The sequence below is a fragment of the Gopherus evgoodei genome, unplaced genomic scaffold (genome assembly GCF_007399415.2).
Source record: "Gopherus evgoodei ecotype Sinaloan lineage unplaced genomic scaffold, rGopEvg1_v1.p scaffold_68_arrow_ctg1, whole genome shotgun sequence".
NCBI classification, from domain to species: Eukaryota; Metazoa; Chordata; order Testudines; family Testudinidae; genus Gopherus; species Gopherus evgoodei.
The window spans coordinates 531,592-546,801 of NW_022060089.1; the positions used below are offsets into that span (position 1 = coordinate 531,592).

General features: G+C 44.7%; 2 protein-coding genes across 2 annotated transcripts; one reads left to right on the top strand and one right to left on the bottom strand.

The window, feature by feature from the left end:
* The first annotated feature begins 6,358 nt into the window (after nucleotides 1–6,358).
* Nucleotides 6,359–7,144, top strand: LOC115643732 (olfactory receptor 52N4-like). The gene has a single exon (XM_030547729.1). The coding sequence runs from the start codon at nucleotides 6,359–6,361 to the stop codon at nucleotides 7,142–7,144; it is 786 nt and encodes a 261-aa protein (XP_030403589.1).
* Nucleotides 7,145–13,485: 6,341 nt separating this feature from the next.
* Nucleotides 13,486–14,424, bottom strand: LOC115643719 (olfactory receptor 52N2-like). The gene has a single exon (XM_030547719.1). The coding sequence runs from the start codon at nucleotides 14,422–14,424 to the stop codon at nucleotides 13,486–13,488; it is 939 nt and encodes a 312-aa protein (XP_030403579.1).
* Between the last annotated feature and the right edge of the window lie 786 nt (nucleotides 14,425–15,210).

Genomic DNA, 15,210 nt, shown 5'->3' on the forward strand with positions numbered 1-15,210 from the left:
ACCGTGGCCCGAGTATCCCAAGGAACTCCCACACCTACCACCCAGCCCCGATCGTGATGAGCAGATGCTCCTGGACCCCACTGAGGCCAACGTTAGGACCCAGGTATGTCCTGAGCGGGGGTACGGAAGCAGCCCGGGGGCAGCCGACCCCAGTCTGGCTGCAGCCTTGCTGGAGGCTGTCAGTGTGTTGCGGCCAGGATCCCCACTGACTGACCAGCGGAGTGACAGCCACTGCTAGGGCCCCGGGCTGGGACGCAGTGGAGTGGGAGGCCCTACGTCTCCCCTTGCCACCTCATTCCGGGGTGGCAGACTCTCCCTCTCCCTGGCCTGACGAGACCGATAAACTGTTACTGTTGCTCAGTCCTGCCCCAAGGCCTGAGCTTACTGACTCAGTGTTTGGTGCCCCGCCCTGCCCAAGGGCTGGGCCTGAAAACTATTACCGTTGATCAGCCCTGACCCAGGCCTGAGCTTACTGACTCTGTGTTTGCTATCCGTCCTGACGTAGGAGCCGGCACCTCGTGGTCATTACGGCTCAGCCCTGCTGGAGGGCCTGAGCCCGTCGCCCGCCGGGTGGACCAGTACCGCAGGGACTTCCGGGCTAGATTCCCGGGCCAACCAGAGTAGAGTGGGCCAGCGTGGCTCCTCTCCTCCCCAGAGACGGTCGAGCCCCTGCACCACTCGTTTACACTGCCATAGGATTCCTCATTGTTTTGCCAAAACAAACTTGAAACTATTCTAGGAGCGTGCTTACAATGAGAAACAGCTTACTGAGAAATGGATCGTTTTGTGACAAAGGAGAAAAGCACATAACACAAATTGAACTGAGGACAGCAGTGGAAATTTAAGCAAAACACAGAAGCTGAAAATATGACAATTGTATGGCTTTAGATGGAGTGAGCCTCAACATGTTGTAGTGAAGTACTGGAAAACAACATTATGCCATCCTGCAACCTACACCAGCCTCTGAAAACAAGGCATCCTACATTGGTATCTAAGCCTGGAGAGATTTTTCAGAGGAAGCTCAATGAGTTAACAGGACAAAAAAGTCTTTGAAGTGTAACGTTCTTAACACTAAGGCTACTGAGAGTTCTTACTGTGTGGATTTGAGCAAGGCAAAAACTGGTGAACCACACAACATAGGTGAGAAACTGCTACTTCTAGCTGCAAAGGGTACGTCCTGGTGACAATAGGATTCAGGAACAAAGAGCAGACCAGCTGATCAGTCATTCCTAAAGTTAAGATTTTCAGTCAAATTACGGACATATTATGGGCAGTAAACAAAAATTTACAGAAGCCCGTGGCCTGTCTGTGATTTTACTGGAAATGGTGGTGGTGGGGTAGGGTGTGTGTGTGGGGGGACTAATTGGGGGGAGAATTAAAGCTGAATCAGGAAGGTGCCTCAAGACCCGAAGGTTTCTCCCATTGAACTGATGTCTGGGAAGCAGCCTCAAGGTTTTCTAGACGTGCTTAGAGAAACATGGAAGAGCAAAGTCCCCAGATAATGAAGATAATCCAATACATTCTTCAATTAAGAAATAGCCCCAGATCTTTGTTAGTGTTTGCTAGAAGAATTTTGCTAAATGCATAACAGGAACAAGAGAAGGCCTATATTCAGTGGTTCTCAAACTTTTGTACTGGTGACTCCTTTCTTGTATCAAACCTCTAAGTGCAATCCCCTTATAAATTAAAAGCACTTTTAAAATATATTTAACACTATTATAAATGCTGGAGGTAAAATGGGGTTTGGGGCGGAGGCTGACAGCTCGCGACTCCCCATGTAATAACTTTGTGACCCCTCAAGGGGTCCCGACCTCCATTTTGAGAACCGCTGGCCTATAACGAAGGGGTCCATCTCGGAGTATTCAGAATGAGTGATTGAGTGTTATGGTTAATACCAAGATTGCAGTTCAAATTTCTGGTTCAATGGCAGGGACTCCTTGAGGTAGTGAGGCATGTGGGCCCTATCAACTATGAGGAGCAGCACCAAGAGAAGAAAAAGGAGACACAATTAAAAACATAAACACAGAAGTGCTGGGTCAGATCAATGTTCCATCTAGTCCAGTATCCTGACAGGGGCCAATGGCAGGTGCTTCAAAGGAAAAGAACAGAACAGGGCTATTACCGAGGTATCCATCTCCTATTTTCCAGTCCAAGCATCTGACAGTCAGAGGCAAGGGACACCTATAATATGCGGTTGTGTCCCTGAACATCTTGGCTAACAGCCATTGGTGGTCTCCATCTCCCTTGAACATTTCTAGTTATTTTTGCACCCCACTGTATTTTTGGCCTTCAAACATCCCTTGGCAATTAGTTCCACAGGTTGACAGTGTATTGTATATAGTACTAGCTTTTCTTTGTTTTAAACCTGCTGCCTTGGATGACCCCTGGACCTTATGTTATAAAAAGGAGTAAACAGGACTCTATTCACTCTCTCCTCACCATTCATGATTTTATAGATCTCTATCATATCCCATATTTGTCATCTCTTTTCCAGTCTGAAAATCCCAACATTTTTAATCTCTGCCCAAGTGGAAGCTGTTCCATAACCCTAAACGTTTTTGTTGCCCTTCTCTGGACCTTTTCCATTTCTAATATATCTGTTTGGAAAGGAGGTGACCAGCACTGTGGTGGGGGATTAAATAGTGACATTTTTTACATTTTGTCTTCTTATCTCTCTTTCCTAATGGTTTCTAACATTCTGGTAGCTTTTTTGACTGCTACTGCACACTAAGCAGATGTTTTCAGAGAATTGTCTGTGATGACTCCAAGATCTCTTTCTTGAGTGCTAACAGCTAATTTAGACCCCTCCATTTTATATACTGTATATGTAGTTGGGAATATGTTTTCTAATGTGCTTTACTTCTATCATTTGAATCTTCCAAAAGCCTAGGAGGGGATCCTTCTAATACACTCATTGTGACGCTGCACCCCATATTCTTCAGAGTTATAGAATTATGACATAATTGTAATATAGTTTATACGAGACATGTCTGCTCATGTGTCATTGGAAAACTGATGATTTGGTGAAAAGGATTATCCTATTTGTGTGCATGTGTCATTTTTGTATGTGAAGTTATGGATACTGACTATGTATCTGTATTTCAAGTTCTGGCCCCAGCAGGGCACACTTACCTAAAATGCTATCATACTGAAATGGCCCTCGGGCAACAAATCAGGCAAACTCCATGGCCATTCCCTCATAAAATGTGGGATACCATGTGAGATGAACTCCAGGTCATTTTGGCCTGGGGACTGGTGAACGAATCACACAAGGAGTGGACAAATTCCATTGTACTACTTCTGATGCAGAATAGCACAACCCTAATCTGCCTCCATTGCTGACATTTCACAGTATTCAAATTTGATGCTTCCCCAATGCAGAGAGTTGATGAACTATTAGAACAATTTGAGCTGCCACTTTAGACCTCACAAATGGAAACTGGCAAATACCTTTGATGCCAGAATGCTGGGAGAAGAAAGCACTTTGCATTGCATCAATTCAAGATCACATCATTTGGATTCCACAGGGTGGTAGTGACTTTTCAAGGGCTAATGGACTGGATATTACAACTGCATGGGGCATATGCATCCTTACACTGCTCCAATTAATTAAAATGGGTTTCGGCACGTAACTTGTGGTGGCATTCCCACACATAGTGCATTACGCACAGAAAAGAAAGTCATCCCCAATTTCTAGTCTGCACAATCAGCAAGACTCCATGGTATTTGTGAATCATTTCTTCGCTCCCACGTGAGACTCTCAAGCTGCAGTTCTCTGGGGTCTATTTTCTGCTCTTCCTACTGCTCACAGAGCCGAGGGTATTGTCTGGGAGTCCTGCCAACCTGAGAGTCCACAGGGACTGCAGAGGGAAATCATAAAGGTCACTGTCCAGCACGCTGAGTGTCAGACACATGAGATTCATACGCTGATACTGCAACAGGAAAGAAGAGCCCTGAGTAAGGAGATTTCCTCTCTGCTGAGTGGTATTTTGGTGAGTCGCTTGTTTCTGCACTGTTTGTACTACGGGCTCAGGAAAGGTTCCAAGGTTCAGTTCAAGAGCTATCTGGGCAGGAATTCACCAGCATGGACATTTGAACTGTTTTATTGTCAGACATACCCAGGGATTTGCCTGGCATAATTGGAACAATAAATGTATTGGAAATAGATTAGACTTTTTTTTTTAAGATCAGTTCCTTGTGTCTGACTGTGTCCTTCTATCTGTCTCAGCAACTCTCTTTGGATAGAATCATTTTTCCTCTGGATTGCTCAAGTTTTCCAATTCAGCAACTTCACTGTGTTGCTGGGTAATACGACCAAAACCTCTGCAGTGGATCTCTGTGCTAGCAGAGAGTTCACAACACGAATCGCATACACGGGAGTTCACACAATGGTCAGATTCTGCTGTCACTTTCTGCCATCAGTGGATCTCTTCTTCAGACTCATTCAGCACCCTAACACAATAGTGCTTTCTGTAGCAGGACCTGAAGGCATGATTATCGCAGCTCAGAGCCAAAAGTTAAATAGATTAAAGGGAGAAATCTTGGCTCCATTGAGATCACCCTAAATCCACATCTAGGAACGTAAATAAATGATCTGTTTACACTAATCATAAGCTTTCAGTGACTTCAACTGGAGTCGTCCCATGGCTTCTAAGGATGAGTGAACTCATTTGGACAAAAGAAGAACTGACAGGACAAAAGAGTTGCTAAAATCTCAAACTCACAGGCTTAGAGGTTCAAACCAATTAGGATAAACAATATTTTCAGGGATAAAGAGAGATCTGCTCTCTCCGTGCTCCTGCATCTCTGGTTTTGGAGAGGACAAGAAGCACCAAATGGGTGTAAAAATAGAAGCATTTTTCTGGCTTAGAGGAAACAAGGCAGTGCTGGGAATGTCACCGAGGGAGGTCCAGGAAGGCAGTCTGTCGGTATGTGTGCGCCTGATGGAGTGGGAGGAGGAGAGTGTGACAGTGAGATATGCTGTCTCTATATCACAGTGGTACGGAGTCCTGAAACCAGGCAAAATATAGAATTCACATCCTTCCTAATGCACAGACCAAAGAGGCGTTGAACTCTGTGGAGCACAAAGTGATAGCCCAGCATGATAATATCTGTTTCCATAGGAGACACTTGGCTCCTTCCAACATAGGAATGGCCTTGGGGATCAGACCTATGGTAGATCTAGTCCATTTTCCTCTCTCCGACGGTGACAGCCCCAGCTGCTGCAGAAGGTGTAAGAAACCCAGTAGCAGCGGATGGGGACGGTGACTTGACCATCGTGAGGCATCACCCTAACACCTAACCGCTAGAGATTGGCTTGTGCCCTGAAGCACATGGGCGTAGAGACATTCCAAAATATGTATTTAGCTGTAAGTAATGTAACTGGATACTCACTATCCATGTAAATGTCCAAATCCTTCCTGATTCTTGCTTATCTCGTGATCTTAACTTCCACTTGTGGTAAGGAGTTCCTCAGTCTCTTCAGGCATTGAGTGACGCAAGCATTCTTTATTTATCTGTTCTGATTTTGCCATGTTTCAGTGTAACTAAACGACCACTTGAGCTTGTGTTACGAGATATGGAGAACACAGTCTCAATCTCCCTCTAACAGTCAGTATTTTACAGACTTTTCTTGTGTTCCTTCTTATTCGTCTCCTTTGTAAAGGCAACAACCCCAGTCTTTTCAACCTCTCTCCATATCAGTTTCCCAAGGCCCTTGATCATTCTTACTGCCCTTCCCTGAATCCCTCTAGTTCTGCAATATCCTGGGTGAGAAGGGTGCCCAGTACTACACAGAGGAGACCACAGGAGGGTGAAGCATTGACTGACTGATCTCGTGACACTGTATTTGCTGTATGATTTCCCATCCCACTCCTCCTAGAGCTCAGTGTTTTTCTGAGTTTCTGTCCATGCTTGCACGGTGAGCAGGGTTTCACTGAGCTGTGTACCATGATGCCCAGATCCCTGTCATGAGCTCATACAGTTAAATTAGAATCTTGTGAGGTGTTAGGCAAATACATTGGCATAAACACTGCAGTTATTAACATCAACATTTATCTGCCATCATGTTGCCCATTGACCTGGCTTGATTAGCTCTCTCTGAGGACTTCTCTGGGCTTGACTACAACTGAAATAATCTCTATAAATGTTCCCATCTACTTCTCGACCCCTTTCTAGACTCTTAATATACTAAATATTTTATATTTCAATTTATTATTTGCTATAAAGTGTGTAATCCCCCTTGCTGTGCTTCACTCTCTTCACAGGCACATTGAACATTTCTGAGCTCAAGCAACACATTGAGAACTTCTTGGCAGCTTTCAACCTTACCCTCTCTGACCCTTCAACATTCATCTTAATGGGCATCCCTGGCCTGGAAGCTGCCCACATCTGGATTTCCATCCCTTTCGCTATGTTCTACATTATCGGCCTGTTGGGAAATTTCATGGTTCTGTTTGTTGTAGACAAAGAGCAGACCCTGCACAAGCCAATGTACCTGCTGCTCTGCATGCTGGCACTCACAGATATCGCCATACCTACTTCTGTCGTGCCAAAGGCACTGTGTATATTTTGGTTCAATTTGAAAGGCATTACTATGGGGGGCTGCCTTACCCAGATGTTCTTCCTTCACACAGTTGCTGTTATGCACTCAACCATCCTCGTGACAATGGCCTTTAATCGCTACATTGCCATATGTGACCCTCTGAGATATGCCACCATCCTCACCAAAGGACAAATAGCTAAGCTAGGGTTTCTAGGTGTGATCAAAGCTGTTCTCTTCATTCTGCCTATATCCCTTCTCGTGAACACATTGCCATTCTGTTCCAACCGCGTTATCCCCCACACGCACTGCGAACCTATAGCTGTGGCGAAGATATCATGTGGAGATATTACAATCAACAGGATGTATGGCTTAGCGATAGTGTTTGTAATTGTTGGGTTAGACCTGATGTTCATTGCCCTGTCCTATGGTTTAATCATCAGGGCCCTCCTCAGAATATCCTCCAAGAAAGCCCACCAGAAAGCCCTCAATACCTGCACAGCCCACATCTGTGTGATGATTACGTATTATACTTCTGGCTTCTTCTCTCCTCTCATACAACGGTTCGGCCAGGGCATTGTTCCCCATGTTCACATCCTCTAGGCTGACCTCTATTTCCTCATCCCCCCCATGCTCAACCCTATTATTTATGGGGTCAAAACCAAAGAGCTTCGTGACAAAGTGGGAAAATACACCTGCACAATGTGATCACTGGGGACGTTGAATTTAGCCTGTGTTATGAGAGGGGGAATGGCTATGTCCTTGATAATCAAGGGTGCTCTGTCCCAGTTTGACTGAACTCAGCATTGTGTGGGGTTCACAGTCTGAGAAGCTCCTCATACCTAATCTCTCATCACTTCATCACCCAGCACTGCTCTCTCCATTTCTGAGTTCCCTCTCTCCGACCATCGCCTGACTTCTTTCAGCATGATCCATCAGCCCCCACGTCCTATCCCCCTTCCACATGGCTTTTCTGTAACTCTTACATTACCAACTCAGCTGCTACTGCAGTTTTCTGATGCAAAGTGGATCTCCATTAGTCCTTGCGTGAACACGGTTCTTCATCAGTTAGATGAACAGAAGCTGCAGTTTGAGAAAGGGGACGATAACTTTAAGAAACTATCATTTGTATAGAGTTATGATGAGTGAAATGTACCTGATTTTTTTTCCCGTCCAATCCTTAAAGAACCCTGGAGGATAAACCAAATAAAGGCTGACTGTAGCAAACTAACTCAACACAAAATGTGGACACTGACTACCATCACTGAATGCTATTAGAAGTAAATACTATAATAATGCTAAAGTTGTTTTTTCATTATAAATGTTTTGGGCTACTTTGGGGCTTTTTTTCACGCGATGTTTTGATTGAAACACCTGCCAACCCTGAGTCGGGATACCGGTACCAGTATTTTGAATTTGATTGTCATCTCACAAGTGTGTTGCTAATGTGAACAAAAGCCTGTTGTGGCTTGTAGCTTTTTTGTTTTTTTAAAATTAAATCTGTAGTAGGTGTGTAACAAAAGCTTTCATCTGTTATTTTATGTATAGACAAATTTGTTAATAAAAAAATCTTTCTTTGAAGAAAGCGATGGGGCTACTTTCAAGTGAGTTGTTAAATGACTTTGGGCTTCTAATGCAGTGGAAATCTGGCAACCCCAGCCAGATCCTGCAGCACTGCAGAGCTGAGGCAGAGCAGAGCAGCTGGGGAGAGCAAGGTAGGGCCATGGGATGAGGGCCCAGCAAAGGGAGATGTCACCTGACAGAAGGGCCTTCAAGGTCTGACTCAGGGGTGGGGACGGGACTTGAACACAGTGTGAGGGCAGGTGCTGGGAAGAAGGGCCCTGCCACCTAAAATCTGTAGGTTCTGCTGGCCTTCTGTACCCATGGGTGCCACTCACAGTATCTTGTGGATATCTTCATTATACAAACTCCCTCTCACTCCCCCACCCCTCAGCCATCTTTAGCAGTGAAATAGCTCACATGGTTACTCTTTCAATTGTCTTTGCTGGGCTTCTGTGGCAACACCCTGATAGGATGTACAGGGGCACAGCAATCCTCACAGGCTGTCTGCAAACGACCGAAGGCCAAAGGCAGAAATGATATGAATAGTGGAAAGTGTATTTGGTATGTGTGATAGGTGCTGCTCAATCAAGGTAAAATGCTGCATCTGTTGTACTTAGCTCATGATAGGAGAAATTCCCTTGCAAATAGAATCTCTAAAAACTTTAGAAGTTTTTCTTTTTTTAAATGATAGCTGGCATTGTGGTGCCTTGCAGCAGAGTCCTGGGCTAAAATAATCAAAACTTTGCAGCTATAAAGCAAAGTTAAGTGTGAGCAAGAGGCAGGCTCACAGAATCTGTCAAGAACAGAGCTGATATTGCAGAAACACACACTGCTAAGCAGTGTTAGGTTTAAGAATACAGACACAAACACATTCCAGAAAGGTGGCACTAGAACACCTCTACAGCAAACACACTCCTCAATGAGCATAGGAACACGCTGATCCATCTGAAAGATAAGGTCAGGGATAACAGCATAATGGATGGAGATGTCCAAGGTACTGTGCAGTCCCTGGATACGTCAATGGTAGACACCCTAATACTTCAAAGGGTGCCATCCTGATACACCAGGAGAAATATGGGACTTGTTCAAACTGGTGTATAAAAATGTATCTCAGAGGACGTGTCTTTCTCTGGTGTAGGTGATAGTGGAAAGTCCTGCCACTAACTGAGCTCGTCCATTGCAACAGGCCTACACGTATTAGTGTCTCTATAACACCTGAGCAGGGCATTAGGACCACACTTCATTGTCAATAAACCTGACCAAATCCCTTCTCTACGAACTGAGTCCATGGATTTATTGGGAAGATCAGTCGGCGCTGGCTGTAGGGGCTATGTGGCCAGAGTCAGTCCAGCACACAGCAAGAACATACACACACAGCCAAACATCTGTAAACAGTGCACAATGTGTAACTGGCAGAGAACTGGTCCAACTCATTGAGGCACATCAAATGGGCTCAGCTGAAATTTTAGTCTTCAGCCCTTGGAATCAGTGTCCAGGGTGAGCCTGGCTCAGAACCTCATCGAAGCATCAGAACCTCAACAAGACGTCAAATCCCTCCCCAGCTGCCACCTGTGCACCCGGGTGTGTTGTCCCCAGCACTGGAAACCTAACAATAAACCCCAGCCAAACCCACAATTCCCGCACGCAGCAGCTGCACACATGCTGAGCCGGCAGAGGAAACTGTTCCAAAAGGGGCTGCGGCAGGCTGGAATTGGGGGAATCCTCATTTCCACATCATACCTAAAACCCTGCTAGCAACAAAGCATTCATTTGTAGAATACATGGGGCTGGAGTGGGTTCATGAAGGAGGCAGCCAGGCATCTCACTGATGACCAGCATGGGCAATTCACCTTGTGTAGTTTAGGCTGTGGAGCGTGCCCAAACATCTGGTCCCTATTTTACTCCTCACAAGTAAAGAAACATCTGTTAAAGCATCACAGAGACTTGAAAAAGTACCAAAGCTCTCAGATTCTAGCAGAGACTTTAAGCTTCTGAGGTGGATCCTGCATTGGAAGAACAGAGCTGGGTGATTTTTCATAACACATGGATGATCCAGTTCCCATCTCAGGAGGACACAGAGACTATTAGATGGGGGATTCTGAGACAATAGTCTATATAACTCTCTTGCATTACCCCCATGTCCTGCACCTCAGCTTCGCTTTCTTGCTGGAGCCCAGGCCAGTGCTCTGTCTTGTCAGGATTTTTCAGAAAGTGTTTCACAGAGTGAAATTTTGGGGCTATTTTATGTAAAACCTTGACAAAGAGATGTTAATTGTTCCTGGTCAGTTTCAAGGAGAGAGAACCATACATCTTAATGGAGATTCCCTACATCCTAGGAAGGAAGGAAGGTTGGATGATGGTAAAGTACAAGTAGGATCTGATGAGAAACAGTCAAAGGGAAAAGATTCCCATAGTGAATGGCAATGAACATAGGGTAGGTTCAGAAATTAAAATAGTGAAAGAACAAGCTAAAATTTACTTAGCAAGTTAGATACATTCAGCAAACCAGTGGTTTTCAAACTGTTGTACTGGTGACCCCTTGCACAAGCAAGCCTCTGATTGAGACCCCCCCTTATAAACTTCCTAAAATATTTAACACAATTATAAATGCTAGAGGCAAAGTGAGGTTTGGGGTGGAGGCTGACAGTTGTGATCCCCCATGTAATAACCTCATTACCTCCTGTGGGGTCCTGACCCCCAGTTTGAGAACCCCTGCAGTAAACATATACAGTTCTTTGTCTGGCTTGCTATTTAGTTCCTTACCCTCAGAAGGGGGATCTGATACGCCATTTATCTATGCCAAATTTTCCAAACAGTAGTACTAACTTGTGCTAGCGAATCATACAGGATACAGACCTGTAGGTCCCTTGCAATATAGCCAAATATTACAAATAATTATTGTTTTGAATAGCATATACTGGAATTCAGCATAAACAAAACCCAAGAAAATAAAATAATCAATTAAACCAATTAAAAAAAAACAATAAAAAAAACTGATAGCAAGCTAGCAAACTGGCCTTATGGGCAGAGTTCCCCACTAATTTTAGGCATCTGGGACAAAACTTCATATAAATGATAAAAGCTAAAATATGTAGCTTTGGGGAGTGCACTTTCTGTGTAAAGTGAATGTAACATTACTGCACAAGATGGTTTTCCACAGCCTGGTATCCTATATAACCTTCTTTCCTATACATTTTATTATGGGATTATACACTTTTACCCCGATATAATGAAACCCGATATAACACAAATTCAGATCTAATGCAGTAAAGCAGTGCTCCGGGGTGGCGGGGGGGGGGAACTGCGCACTCCGGCAGATTGAAGCAAAGTTCCATCTGTTCCGGTGACCCCTACCACCTTCCCTGGCCTCCTCGCCTCCTATGTTCCAACCCCTTTCTCGAGCGCCAGCAGGCACAGCAGCCGCAGGTGTCCCACAGCTGGTGTAGGAGCCATCAAACAAAGAGCAGAGGCGTGCAAATGCCAGAGATGATTAATTGACGTAAAGTCCAAAGAAGGAGAGAAAGTGAACTAGGGAGATTAGAATAAGCAAAGTTGTGTCTCAATCTTGCTCATTTACATTGGAATATGACAAGAGATTTTCATTCTCAGAGTAGTGAGCAGGCAGATGCAGTTTTCTGCTTTCCTTGCAGGCAGTTTTCCAGTGGTTTGAGAGACCTTGCTGTGATGCGTTGGACACCCTGGGATGTCACCTGGTGTTCTGGGACACCACTGAGTCAGAGTCTTCTACTAGCCTGGGATGCCCCTTAGCCCTATCTTGCTGAGCCAGGCACTAAAGCTTCTTCTAGCAGAGTTCACAGGCAGGGCCACCCCCGGCTTCAGTTATAGACACTGAGGTCAGTTCTTGAAAGATTCTGTTTAAGGGATTTGTCACAGCACCCAGATGTCCACTCCCCTTTGGAGAACAAACCCAAAATTATACGAAATCTGCCTCTTCCCTTAGTGTGGAAGAGAATATGCACAGTTTCTCACCGCTGTAGTTTGAAAGCTCATAATCTGGGTTATATTATAAACAGGGGCAGCTCTGGGTTATATTATAAATCATGGGCCTTCAGCGGCGCTCCTGTGGGTGGTCCACTGGTCATGCAGATTCAGTGGCATGGCTGCGGGAGGCCCACCAGTCCTGTGTCTTGGGCTTCCCCGCAGCCGAATTAGAGACGAAACTGCAGGACCAGCAGACCTCCCACAGGCGCAGCCTGACTGCTGCCCTCACAACGACTGGCAGGCCGCCCCCCGTGGCTTGCCACTCCAGGCACATGCTTGCTGTGCTGGTGTTTGGAGCCGCCGCAGATTATAAACCAGAAATAAATTTATTAACTATGGAAAGGCGTATTTTAGGTGGACAAAGAGATAGCAACTAGAACAAAGCAGGTCACTAAGGAAATAATGCAAGCAAGCGATCTAAACTAGATTCCCTAAAGAACTGGCTCCAAATAATAATTTCTCACTCTAGTTTCTGTTTCAGGAAGAGTCCACTGCCAGATTTCCACTGCGTTACTTTAACAAAGTCACTTAAAAACTCACCTGAAAGTAGCTCAATCTATTTCTTGAAACAAAGTTATTTTTATTCACACATTTCTCTATACATAAAATAAGAAATGAAAGCTTTTGTTACATACGTTCTACAGATTTGACTACAAGCCTAAGCAGGATTTTGTTCACATTAGCAACACCTCGATGAGATAACAATTAAGTTAGACTCAAAAACCCCAGTACTGATGCTTGCATCCCGATTGACAGATGGCAGGTGATTCTAACCAAAAATGGCAAATGGCAGCATTAAAAATGACCTCAAAGTAGCCCAAATCATTTGTAATGAAAAAACAATAGCATTATTATATTATTTATTTCTATTTCCATTCATTGATGGTAGTCAATGTCCACGTTTTGTGTTGAATTAGTTTGGTACAGTCAGCTTTTTTGGTTTATCCTATAGGTTTCCTCTAGGATAAAATAAAGAAAACCAGATACATTTCATTCACCGGACAACTGTAAAATTGATAAAGAAGCTGAGCATTTTAGTTTCTTACTTTTCTCTTCAAATTGCAGCTTCTGTTCATCAAACTGATAAAGAACTTTGTTCACATAGAGACTAAGGGAAAACTACCTGATTATGTCAGCGCCATGGAAAGGCTGATGCGTGACAATGAAAGAAGTCAGGTGATGTTCAGAGAGTGGGAACTCAGCAAAGAAAAGAAAGCAGTGCTTGATGATGGATTGATAAGACATTTGGTGTGAGGAACTTCTCAGACTGAACTTCCACAATGCTGAGCTCAGCCAAATTGAGGCAGTGCACCCTTGATTAATGAGGAGATAGCTTTTCCCCTCTTGTTACAATGGTTTGAAATCAGTGGCCCAGGTGATCACCATCTGCAGGTGTATTTGCACAATTTTTCCCGAAGCTCTTTGGTTTTGACTCCATAAATGATAGGGTTGAGCATGGGGGGGATGAGGAGATAGAGGTCAGCAAAGATGACGCGGCCGTGCAGAGCAATGTCCTGAACAAAACGCTGTGTTAGGTGGTAGAAGAGGCTGGGAGTATAATACGTCAGCATCACACAGATGTGCGCTGTGCAGGTGTTGAGGGCTTTATGATAGGCTTCATTGGAGGACATTCTGAGGATGGCCTTGATGATCAGACCATAAGACAGGGCAATGAACATCAGGTCTAAACCAGTGACTAGAAACAGCATCACCAAGCCATATATACTGTTAACTGTGATGTCCCCACATGAGATCTTTGCCACAGCTATAGGTTCACAATGTGTGTGGGGGATGATGCGGTTTGCACAGAACGGCAGCCTGGTTAGGAGCAAGGGCAGAGGCAGAACGAAGAGAACGGATTTGATCAAATCTAAAAGCCCTAGCTTAGCTATTCGTGCATTGGTGAGGATGGTGGCATATCTCAGAGGGTTACATATGGCAACGTAGCGATCGAAGGCCATTGTCATGAGGATGGTTGAGTGCATAACAGTAAACATGGGAAGGAAAAATGACTGGGTGAGGCAGCCATGCACAGTAATGGTTTTCAAATTGAACCAAAATATGCACAGTGCTTTTGGCACAACAGAAGTAGAGCTGGTGACCTCTGTGAGCGCCAGCATGCAGAGCAGCAGGTACATTGGCTTGTGCAGGGTCTGCTCTTTGTTTACAACAAACAGAAGCATTAAATTTTCCAACAGGCCGATAATGTAGAACATTGCAAAAGGGATGGAAATCAAGACATGAGCAGCTTCCAGGCCAGGGATGCCCATTAAGATGAATGATGAAGGGTCAGAGAGGGTGAGGTTGGAAGCTGCCATGAAGTTCTCACTGTGTCAATCGAGCTCAGAAATGTTCAAACTTTCTGTGAAGAGAGAGAAGCACAGTGAGGGGGGCAATACACTTTAAAAGAAATAGTAGGGTAAATATTTTATAGTTATTAATAGTCAAGAAAGGGGGGTGAGTATTGAGGTGCGAACATTTATATATGACATGAGATTATTTTGGCTATATTCAAGTCTAGAGAAGTCCTCAGATGGAGCAAACTATGCCTTGTGAAACCCTGCTCCCAGTGCAAGCATGGAGAGAAACTCAACAAAATGTTGGATCCAGGAGTGGAATTGGGAAACCATACACAGCATACAATGCCATGAGATCAGCCAGTCAAGTTTCACCCTCCTCTGGACTCCTCTGAGTTATACTGTTACCGGGGGTTCTTTCAACCCAAAGCTCTTGGTAACTTTTACTCTGTGCGAGGTGGTGTCAGGAAATAAATCAGGGGAGACACGGCTGTCCGACCAATAGATGTGGCACAAACAGGACAACACAAGCATGCTTTCACTTAAAGCTAAACTTTACTTAAGTTTAGTCTACGCTAGGGGGGCAGATCGATCTAAGTTATCCAACTTCAGCTACCTGAGTAACATAGCTGACGTTGACATATTTAGATCGATTTACCGTGGTGTCTTCACTATGATGAGTCGACTGCTGCCACTCCCCCGTTGACTCTGCCTGCGCCTCTCGTGGCACTGGAGTACAGGAGTTGATGGAAGAGCGCTCGGGAATCGATTGATTGCACCTAGGCTAGACGTGATCACTCAATCCCC

Coding starts and splice junctions, on each gene's coding strand:
- LOC115643732 (XM_030547729.1), top strand. CDS start 6,359: ATGGGCATCCCTGGCCTGGAAGCTGCCCACATCTGGATTTCCATCCCT.
- LOC115643719 (XM_030547719.1), bottom strand. CDS start 14,424: ATGGCAGCTTCCAACCTCACCCTCTCTGACCCTTCATCATTCATCTTA.